The 11,960-nt window shown below is 39.1% G+C and overlaps 1 protein-coding gene across 2 annotated transcripts in view; it reads right to left on the bottom strand.

The window, feature by feature from the left end:
• Positions 1 to 4,605: 4,605 nt before the first annotated feature.
• TMEM70 (transmembrane protein 70) overlaps positions 4,606 to 11,960 on the bottom strand; it is an 8,727-nt gene continuing 1,372 nt past the window's right edge. The window contains exons 1-3 of one of the 2 annotated variants that reach the window (XM_040626059.1): positions 10,715 to 11,053; positions 9,387 to 9,492; positions 4,606 to 5,247 (exon numbers count right to left, since the gene is read on the bottom strand). In XM_040626059.1, coding sequence (XP_040481993.1) covers positions 4,790 to 5,247; positions 9,387 to 9,492; positions 10,715 to 10,924 — 774 coding nt within the window. In that variant the 5' untranslated portion in view covers positions 10,925 to 11,053 and the 3' untranslated portion in view covers positions 4,606 to 4,789. Of the gene's footprint in view, positions 5,248 to 9,386; positions 9,493 to 10,714; positions 11,054 to 11,960 lie in introns of those variants that run through there. The other variant, XM_040626060.1, reaches the window with a different exon arrangement.

The raw sequence follows: 11,960 nt of genomic DNA, 5'->3' as shown, positions 1-11,960 counted from the left end.
CCTATTGCTGCTGTAACCACTAATTTAGTGGCTTAAAACAATACAAATCTATTCTCTTACAGTTCTGAAGGTCAGAAGTCTGAAATCCGTTTCACGGGGCCAAAGTCAAGGTGTCAGCAGAGCTGGTTCCTTCTGGAGACTCTGGGGAAAGAACCCGTTTCCTTCCATTTTCATCTTACAGAGCTGCAACCCATGTATTCCTCCATCTTCAAAGTTCAGCATTCCCATCTCTGCTTCCATCATCACATCACCTCTTCTGACCTCCTGCTCCTTCTTGTAAGAACCCTGTAATTACACTAGAACCATTTGGATAATCCAGGATAATCTCCCCAAGATCTATCTATAAAATCCCTTTTGCCATATAATGTGACATTCACAGTTTCCAGACATGAATATCTTGGGGGACCATTGTTCAACCTACCTGTAGACTATACAAACATTAAGATAATGAACTGAAATACACCAAATATATTTTAAACTATGAGCTCATAATTTTTTTAAAGATTTTATTTATTTAAGAGAGGGGGAGAAAGCAAGCACGAGCGGGGGAAGGGACAGAGGGAGAGGAGAGACACAATCTCCAGCAGACTCTGCACTTAGCACAGAGCTCAACGCAGGGCTTGATCTCACAACGATGAGATCACAACCTGAGCTGAAAACCAAGAGTCATATGTTCAACCAACTGAGCCACCCAGGCACCCTGAGCTCATAATTTTTTAAAAGTCTAATTAATCATTAGATGATGCTAGGAAGTCAACTCTTTTGAAAACTGATAAAGGGAAAGAATCAAGCATGTAACCTGACTTTTCTATAGAAACTGAACTACTTACTGATAACCAGATAGTAGATGGGGACAAGGTTCCCTTGCCTCCTTATACTCTTTTCTCTACCTTTAGAAGTATTCAGCTAATATATGAAAAAAGGAAAAATAGAATATAACCATTTTGCAACACCTAATGAATTACTGAGCTTAGGCACCAAGCATCAAGTGTTGCTAACTTCACAAAGAGAGACACAGAAAGACTTTGTGAACTTCTTGATGGATGAACACTGTGGTTGCCAGCCTCCAAAATGGCTCCTAATGATTCTTACTTCCTAGTATCCAAATCCTTGTGTAAGCCCCTCCACCAATGAAAAAGGCTGATTCTGTAACTAATAAAATATGGCTTAACGAGAGTGTGCAACTTCCAAGCTAGATCATATACATCATTGCGTCTTCCATGCTGTTCTTCTCGATCACTGGCTCTAGGGGAAGCAAGTAACCCTAAAGAGAGAACCATGTGATGAGAAACAGGCCTCCCACCAAAAAGCCAGCACCAGTTTGTCATTCCTGTGAGTGAGCCACCTTGGAAACAGTCCCTCCTGCCCCGGTTCTGCCTTCAGATGACAGCAGCACCAGCTGATAGCTTGACTGCCACTTCATGAGAGAACCTGAGCCAGAAGCATTCCCCTAAGCCACTCCAGATACTGGAGCAACAGGCCAGTTTATTATGTTTTAAACCTCTAATTTTTGAGACGCCTGGGTGGCTTAGACAGTTAAGCATCCAATTTTAGATTTCAGCTCAGGTTGTGATCTCAGGGTCCTAGGATCCAGCCCTGCGTCAGGCTACCTGCTCAGTGGGGAGTCTGCTTCTCTGCCTCTCCCTCTGCCCCTCCCCCTGCTCGCTTACACACTCTCTCTCAAATAAATAAGTCTTAAAAAAAAAAAACTAACTTTTGGTGGTGATTTGTTAATGCAGCAATAGATAATATAAGCATCATCATCTATGAATTAGTTTTGTCCAAAATAATCAAATCTCAATCTGATGAAGCCTTAAGTCCTACCAATTTATAGGAGATACAGAAGACAGAGAAACATGTTAGTCTACACCTTAGGAATACAATCAGAAAAGATGTTAAAAAAGATGTTAAGGGCAAAGAACTCTGTTTCTTCAACAGACAATTTACAAGAGAGAAAAAAACAAAGTGAAAGAAATAGAGGGGTCCATAGATTAGAAGAGTCTTAAAAGACATTTCATAAATTGGTGTGAATAAGGCATGAACTTACTTAGGTATTAATCCAAACAAAATGTGGGGAGGGAATTGGAATTTGAACAGACTGGATATTTGATAACTTTGGGGAGAGGGGAGTGGTTTGGGTATTATAATGGCATTATAGTTATATTTTTTAAGTCCTTATCTGGTAGAGTTACAAAATATTTAAGAAAGAGATGTTATGATATCTGGATTTGCTTCCAAATAAAAGTAGAGGGCAATTGGTTGGGGTCTAAATCAAACAATATTGACAACAAATTGGTAATTGTGGAATCTGAATGACAGTTACATTGATTCATCCAACTCTTCTACTTTTGAATGACTGACATGCTCAACAAAAAGGAAGCCAACAACAGAAGTATCTGAAAAAATCAGAATACAATTTCTAAAATTGTGTCCAAGCTATCATTCAGACCTAATGGCCTCTTTGTTACTTTTGCTTCTAAAATCTGGTCTTTCGGGATAATGAATTAGAAAAGGGATTATGAAACATTTTATTATCAGTGGGTATATTACTACTGTAACTCAGATGTTAAGCCAGGATCACCCTGCCTTTTAAGACTCAAAACTGACTCAACGCCCTTCCTGTATAGATAGTGGGAGACTCCTCACCTCCCCAACCTTTCCAAGATTTTACTACACCTGTGGTGAAGGTAGTAAAGTGGCATAGAGAGATGTGTGTAAATTTCTCCTCCTTACCTTGGCCTCAATTGTTTCTGCTGACTTATTTCAGTGATGAATCACATTCTACACATACTGTTCCTTTCCTACTTCTTGGTGTCTCTCCAGAGCATGCACTTGAGAAGTCATCTTTCTCAGTCTTAAAGCTTTTTTTTCTTTTCCCTAAACAACCAAGTTGTCTTCTGAATTATTCTGATGCTAATAAAAATAGGTTTTTCATTCCACTACACAGGTGACAGAATGGTTATATGGATACAGGACATTTGAAGAAAGAGATACGGTACACTCAGAACAAGTGATGAAGAAAGTGACTCTTGGAAGAAAATGTTAAAATTGTTAATACAATGCTGTTTTTTCTTCTAGGAATGGAACTAAGCGTGATTTTTTTTTTCTTGCTTTTACTGATATTTGATCAACATTTGATCGTGGAAAAAAAATTTTTATGGAACAATACCACATTAACTGCCAAGATAGCAACAGGTATATATCTAGGGGACATAGGACAGAGGAGCAGGCAGGCAGAGGCCCAAACTGAAGATGGGGATGGTACCATCTTGTTCATCTTTCTGAGACCTAGAGCCTGCCTCCTGTGAGGATCACGAGCTGACTGATCCTAGCAGAGGGCAGGCTCTAGGTCTCAGAAAGAGGTGCACTTTTCCACCTTATGCTCTGTCCTATAAGCCTCTGGCAGCTTCAGACCTGATCTATGAACTCATGATGTTTCTGGGGCTTCCCCATCAACCTTTCTCATACACAGGTAAGCCATGAAGATTAGATTTACCATCATGGCAGATAATTGGAGACATTAGGCAGCTCCATAGAGACGGGGTGTTTCGTTCTATATATATTTTTTTATAGATTTTATTTAGGTGGGCCTGGGTGGCTCTGTCGTTAAGCATCTGCCTTTGGCTCAGGTCATGATCCCAGTCCTGGGATTGAGACCTCCATCGGGCTCCCTGCTCAGTGGGGGAGCCTGCTTCTCCCTCTCCCATTCTCTCTGCTTGTGTTCCCTCTCACTGTTTTTCTGCCAAATAAATAAAATCTTAAAAAAAAAAAAAGATTTTGAGATAGAACGAGAGAGAGAGCACGCACACGAGCAGGGGGTATGACAGAGGGAGAGGGAGAAGCTGGCTCCCTACTGTGCAGGGATCCTGACGCGGGGCTGGATCCCAATCAGGACCTGAGCTGAAGGCAGACACTTAACTGACTGAGCTACCCAGGCGCCCCTGGGTGTTTTGTTCTTAACTATGACTCTGACAACTAGCACAGTATCTGGCACACACCGGGCACTTAGTAAGTTTATCTACTGATCTAAATAGCATGACTTGAGGCCTTTTGTTCCTTGCCAAAAATCCTTCAGAAGAACCAATTTTCATTTTACAATTAGAGGTTAAAAATCTTAAAATGCCAATACTTCATAAAATTAGCATAGAGATTGCAATTCTATAAAAGCTACAGTCCCATCTATTTAGTACCTATGATTTTCCAACTCTGATAGGTTACACCAAGGGAGGAGTGCCACCAAAGATGTCACTACTTAGGTCACCATTTCTCCTGTAGCTACCACATTCAACTGGACATGGAGATCCTTATTATGGGCAACTTTGCCTGAAAAGATAAGCAAAAACCTGTGCTACAAACCAATGGAAGATTAACACTGCTTCCCATAATTTTAGAACTTTTGAAAGCAGTGTTTAATGTGGGCAAAGTTAGTATCTATACACCTAGAAAAATCCAAACGTAAAGGAAAAACAACTCTCCCATTTGCTTTTGACACCTGATCCCCAGCCTAGAGACAACCACAATTATTATACAAAATTATCCATGTGTATGCCAGCATGAACATGTATTTTCACATTTTAAAAACACAAATGGTAGAATATTACAAGATTTGTTTTTCAAACATAGCATATTTATTATATTGGAATATAATTCTCTGAAAATTAAAAGTTGTTTGATACAGTTTCAAATTATTTCCCATCAGTCACTAATAGAAAACAAAAGTAAAGGCAATTTTATTATTATACATTGGAACATCAATCACATTTAAGCACAAATCTAAAAAACAACAGACTCATTTCTCATCTTTAACCTGTTTCTTCTCACTGTCTTCTTCCATATCAAAAGTGAATGGTTTGTCATAACCCATTAGGTGGTTATAATCTTCAGGGTTTGGAAAGAGCCCTGGATTAACTAACAGTGATTTCGTTTTAGCATAAAATGTGGTAAACACATGTGTGCTGTCTGGAATCTTCACGTCATTCTGGTGAAACACTGTACTCGTTTCTAAAAGTACAACATTGTAAGTAATGGCTTTGTAAGTGTCTGTTGTAGCTTCATGGTACAACCGAACGACATAGCCTTTTGTAACAAAGTGAAGCAGTGCTGGAGTGATCACTGTGAAACTTCCTATGATGCCATAAAATAATATTTGCAAAGGCAGACTTCCAAACATAATATTGTTCTGTGCAAAAATGTATGGTAGTAATGCAAGGCTGATGACACTTGTAGAATAAGAGAAACATTTCACACCTAAACGGGGGGGGGAAAGGGATAGTATTAATATTTATAGATTTTATAAAAGCATCAATCTATCCAATTAATTCTTCCACCTTTCTTCTTATATCATCATCAAAACAACAAAATCAAAACACACATATAGTGATTATTTTCCAAGCTCTGTTTTAAGTACTTTACATACTTTATATATTTCATTCGTGACATTGTCAAAAAAACACTATGAAACAGATGTATAATTATCATCCTCACTCCCATTTAAGACATGAGAAAAATAAAGCACTTGCTCGATGTCACAAAGTTACCCAGAGGCAGGCAGTACTGGGATTCAAACCCAGGCAATTTGACTCTAGGGTCCAGGCCATTGGCCAGTACACTGTACTGCCTCTCCAGGTAGGAAATCTGCTTTAGGGTTAACTGGTCTCCACTTCAGTTCCCCAATAAAAGATTTAATATTACTCAAAGAGCCTTATGAATACTATAAATGTTAATTCAGTTACCAGATTATTAAATAAAACTCTATTAATAAGCACTTCCATATACCTAACATTAAATGTTCAAATATGAGACTAACATTATTAGACAAAGTGCCCAGGATTAAAACAGCAAATCATCAAAAAACACAACACCAGTGGTTAAGAAATATGTGGGAAATATATTCAACTTCTTTACCAAGAAAAGACATTCAAGTTAAAACAGTGAGATATTTTTTACCTGTCATAGTAAAAAGATTAAAAATCAATGACTTCTGAAATACATATTTAAAAATGCTTAAAATGGTAAATTTTAAGTTATGTATATTTTACCACAATAAATAAATGACTTAAAATGTAAATTTCTCTTAGTTTGACTGTATGATTTTAACATGATCCCAACAAAAATACCATCTGTTTAGAAAACAGACAAGTTGAGATCCTAGACAAGTTGATTATAAAGTTAATTTGGAAAAACAAAAGAAGAAAAGAAAGGTTGGGGGGAGGAATTAGATACTAAAACATAAGACTATAATTAAAATGGTGTAGTGCTGGTGCACAAATAAATAGATCAATAGAACAAAATGGGAAATCTAAAAATAAACCTAACTGCTTATGAAAATTTAGTATAAAGATACAATCTCAGGGCACCTGGGTGGCTCAGTTGGTTCAGTGTCTGACTCTTGATTCTGGCTCAGGTCACGATCTCAGGGTGGTGAGACTAAGCCCCGTGCAGGGCTCCGTACTCAGCATGGAGTCTGCCTGTCCCTCTCCTCCTGCTCCTCCGCACACATTCTAATAAATAAATAAAACCTCAAAAAAAAAAATCTCAAATATGTGGGCAAAAGTGGTGTTGGGACAACTGGATAGCTATACAGAAAAAAATAAAATTCAATCCATCCCTCATACCATCTACCAGGAAAATTCCAAAAAATCCTGAGATTTAAGTGTAAAAAATAAAGCCATAGAGATATAACAAAACATCCATGAGGTTCTTTATAATCTGAGAATGGGAAAATTTTTCTAATTATGACTCAAAACACAGAAGCAATCAAGGCGAAAGACAGGTAAATCTGATTACATTATAAATGTACATGGACATAAACAAAGTAGAGACAAATGAGAGAAAAATATCTGCAACCTCCCCAAAACTGCCAAAAACCAAAAAAGTTTGACAACACATTCTGTTGGTGAGACTATAACACACTCTCACACACTGCTATTGGTTGAAGGCTTAATTATCCTGCATCAATAATTTAAAAATAATTCCTTCCTTCCTCCTACAGCTATGACACCAGTACACATACAACATGGATACAATGGAGACAAAGATGCTTCCTATATAAAAGCCTCCTTAGTCCTTCCAACTACCTCTTTTTTCCCCATAACTTTGTCACACTATGGTGGGTTGAAGAGTGTACCCCAAAATTCATGTCCACCCAGAACCTTCAAATGTGACCTCATTTGGAAAAAGGGTCTTTGCAGATAATAAAAAATTGAGATAAGATCATCCTGGAATAGGGTGGGCCATAAATCCAATGAGAATATCCTTATAAGGACAGAACGGGACAGAGACACAGAGAGGGTCATCTGAATTAGGAAGCAAAAATTGGAGTTATGCAGTTATGTATCCATTAGCCAAGGAACACAAAGGATTGCTGGGAGCCACCAGAAGCTGGAAAAGGCAAGGAATTCTTCCCTAGAACCTTCGGAGAAAACATGGCCTTTATCAACACCCTGATTTCAGAATTCTAGCTTTCAGAGCTGTGAGAACAAATTTCTGTTGCTTTAAGTCACCAAGTTTGTGGAAATGTATTCAAAAGCCTGAGGAAACCAATACACATATATACTTTATTTTTCCTGGATTGAAGTAATTACTATCTTCTAAACATATTCTGGGATTTCCCATCTTTGTGTCTTCACTCATACTACTTCCATGCCTGAGATGCCCTTCTTTCACAACTCTTCATGTTCCAATTCTACTTATCCTACAATAAGACTACTATGACATCTGTAATTATTTATTGATGAATTAACAAGAACTATCAACTAAAAGACCCTTCAAATGTCTTTAAATGAGGCCCCATTTGGTAGTTTAAAGAATCTCCAAGAATGGTACCTCTATCCTAATGTCTCTCACTCAGTTTTACATAGAAAAAATATTTCTCTCTCAGTTTCCACATAGAAAACATAGTAATCCCTGAAAAGGATACAGAGTTGAGTACTGAAAAAGCTCAAACATTAAATTCCTAAACAAATTATAATTCTAGAACTTTGAATACCATGGATAGCTATGCTATTCTACAAACATAACATCCTACCCACACCAAAATCAATTCCTATTTACATTCTCTTCTTTATAGAATGGAGTCAAATGGAAGTAAGAAGTAAATTAATAAGCAAGAAATAAATTAATAAGCCTTTCCTGCATTTGAAGAAACGGTGTCTGTTCAGAAGGAAAGGTATCATGGGTATCACTGTTAACATCTCTCAATAGTATAAAAACAGGTATCCCAGGCCAGAGATGGGACACAGGCTCAATGGCCTATTCATGCACTGACTCCTGGAGAAATTTCTGATCACCCAAAATGGATTCTCCCAGTTAACTTCAGAGCTCCTCTTAATAGTGATTACAATCAGTCCTTATTGCCAAAGCTTTAAATACCTAAAACTGTATTCTAAACATTCTATTTTGATGCCATACATTTGAGAACATAGAGATTTCCAGAGTAAATGTTAGATGATCGATGACACTGGCATAATCAAATACAGGAATGCAAATGCAGGTGCTGAAATCTTATGGTTGACTTGGCTATACAGTAATCCTTCAGACATTTCAGATTATACTTTAAGATTATTGAGATGAAACACAACTTCAGACACATGAACAAAACACATACCTAAGTTCTTCTGACCTCCCTAATAAATTATTCATACTAAATACCAAATTAAGAGCTAAGGAAACAGCTTCAAACTTGTAGCTATTTAATACACTGTCTTGGGCACCTGGGTGGTTAAGCGTCTGCGTTCAGCTCAGGTCATGATCCTAGGGTTCTGGGATTGAGCCCTGCATTAGACTCCCTGCTTGATGGGGGGTCTGCTTCTCTCCTTCCCTCCATGCTCTCTCTCTCTCAAGCAAATAAGTAAAATCTTTAAAAATAATAATAATACACTGTCTTTGTCTTCTCCAGTACTCTCTACCACCCAGAAAAGACACCAAATAAACATGTTTCTTGAAAATGCTAAGGTGACCTCAAAAAATGTAAAAGAAATATATTTTTTCATTATAGAAGTATTATATGCTTACTTTAACTGCCAAATTTTAAAATATATTTTTTCCTCTCCATATTCAAACATTACACAAATATACACTTTTTGTCCTATTTTGTTGTTAAACATCTTGGGAAGTGACTAAAGGATGGAACCTTTAGTACCCAGACATAAGATCACAAAGTCTTAACAGTCTTCAAAAATCTTTTTCAAATCTCCTAAAAATGCAAAGCTCTCATACCTCTAAATCTTGATTCAACAGGCCACAAGAAAAAAAAACAATTATAACCTAATTTTTCCTCATATCTTGCAATTAAGAGATGTTAAAACAAGAGATAACATATCCGAAGTACATTTTTTACAACTAAAAGGGGCCGAGGGAGGAAATTACCCTCACTTCTTATTACCCACCAAATACTGTTCGGGCCAGATTCCCAGTATAAATCAGCCTTCCATCTTCTGATTTTTCAAGTTGTGTATGTAAGCACTGAATGCATCTTTCCCAACAAGGAGGTATCTATTGAAATAGAGACCGTTATAACGTGAGTGCATAATAAAGAGCATTTTAGACCAATCTTCAATTTTTTTAAGTTTTTAAAATTATAATGAAGAGTAAAAGAGAACCTGTCACATGAGGTGATTTAAGGAATTCTCCCAAATAATTCACAGAGCTGAAGAAATCAAACTAACAAAATCGCTGTCCTTAACTCCAGTCACAAGTAGTCACCTGCTGAGTTGGAGTTTGAAAACCTAGGTTTGCATCCCTGCTCAAGGCTTTTTAGATAAAGTGTGCCCTTGAACAAGTGAAAAACTTTAATGGAACAATTTCTTCACTCTGTGGTTAATGAAAACATCACTCTTGTTCCATTGTCAAAATTCAAATGCATTAGCTTTTCAAAAAATTAATGTGACTATAATCTAAGTAAAACATTGCAAATGCAAATTGTTTAAGTCCAGACCGTTAAGACTTCTAAAATGTTTATACTATAGATAGTATTTAAAAAAAGTAACTCTTTCCCTATTCATCCCGTTGTATCCCTTAGTTCCTCTTAAGAAAATATTTCACTTGAAATCTTCATCAAATTTCACAGAAACAAGAGGTCCCCGAAAGTCTAAAAATGAATTTCACAGCACACACCCTTCACAATGCAAAAGGTATGCCTAATCCCTTTATTCTGAAGTTTAATTCGATTCCAATTCCCATGTTAAACATTTCTTCCAAGTTTCAATCATTTTTGCGAATTCTGATATTTTACAGAGCAGGATTAGGAGACAATTTATTCAGATTAAAATGAGAGGATTAACGTCTCCATCCCCTTTTTCAGGGAGCAAAAGAATTCCTTAAAATAGCCTCATCTAATAGAAAATAAAACAAACTTAGAGTCAGGTTGAGTTCTTTCGGTTCGGTCACCAGGCGGTGCATCTAATTTCGTTGCAAATTACCCCTTCCGAGCTTCCGCTCAGAGATAGAAGAGAAAATGGTGAAAGTCATCACAAACCCGCTGGGTTTGCAACCACCTGTGAATTACTTGGAACCGCCCAGATGACCACCACTTTCGAACGGATACCCCTAGGCTCGTGGGTGCTGTAAACCCCGGGACCCCTGACCTGTTCCCGAGTCCGAGGCACGCTGCCTCTGCGCACCCCGCAGAGGGCTCCTGCCGCACCAGAGTCCCCAGGCCCGACGCTCCCTCCACCCCCAAACCCTCCCTCGGTCCTCAAGCTTTCAGAATGCCGACCTGCGTTCGCACCCGACGCCCGAGAAGCGGCGAGGCTCCCCGCAGCCCCACACTTCCGCAACCAACCAGCCCCGAGGAGCCGCTACAGGAGGCCACCCGCGAGGCCGCCACCCTATGGCCTCGAAGAGCGGCGGCCGCCCATGGAACCGTCCTCTTCCCGCCGAGCCGAAGTCCGGCCGCGCACGAGCTGCCCAAGGTCAGAAGCAGCATCCCGCGCGTGAGAAGCGGCGGCAGACGGCGCTACGGCGACAGGGAGGAACGCTGAGACCCAGCTCCCCACCCGACCGCGGCTCGAACCTGCAGCGCACGCCCCGCCCCTAGAGGCCCGCGTGGGCCGGATTAGCCGCACGCGCGTGCGCAGAATACGTAGCCTGCGTGCAACCTTCCCTGCCACGCGCGTTCCCTACGGACGGAGCTGTGAACACCGCACGCCCGCCTCTAATTGCAAGAACACGCAAACGCTCAGCCTGCGTGCGGGTTCCCTTCCCAACTTGAACGCTTTGTAATGAGAATGTGGGAGGACAGAGAGGTGGCCATGCACAAAAGACAAAGGCTGGAACCCAGCATTATCTTTTATTCTCGTGGGCGTCATTTTCTAGGCCCCCAAATCTATTTTCTTTCCGGAAAATGATTGTAGCCTATTAGCACAGAGTAATAATACTTTATGCGACTTGGACAAAAATGAATGGTAATTTAATCCAACCTTTGGGTTGGTAAGAAATAAGTGAAGCTTGTTCATGTGATGCTGATACTTGACATGTGTCTTCTGGAATTCTTCACAACCGTATACACGTTTGTTCATTACTTGTTAAAGAGGTATTGAGTGCCTATTGCCAAGACTAAGGAGAGGATATAAAGATACTGCATAAAATTGGGAATCCACTGTACCAACACAGTGGAAGAAACACCTAAAAATAAGCTAAAGTATAATGCTGCAGTATCATTAAAATGTACCAATTTACAAAATTCAGAAGCCCAAAAAACAGCATGATTATTTTCAGGTTACCTGAGTCCTAAAGGATGAGCATCCAACCGGTTGACACTCCTCTGTTTACTATTTCAGAAGAATGTTTTTGACTCCAGACGGTTTTGGCATAGGAGAGGACCAAACTAAAAGTCTAAAATAATATCACCTTTACAACTCCTGTCTACTTTTTTCTGGGTATCCAAGGGATAAAACTAAAGGGACCAAACTAAAACTCTAAAATAATATCACCTTTACAACTCCTGTCTACTTTTTTCTGGG

This window comes from Ursus maritimus, unplaced genomic scaffold (genome assembly GCF_017311325.1).
Source record: "Ursus maritimus isolate PB19 unplaced genomic scaffold, ASM1731132v1 scaffold_9, whole genome shotgun sequence".
NCBI classification, from domain to species: domain Eukaryota; kingdom Metazoa; phylum Chordata; class Mammalia; order Carnivora; family Ursidae; genus Ursus; species Ursus maritimus.
This window is presented reverse-complemented; position numbering and strand designations above follow the sequence as displayed.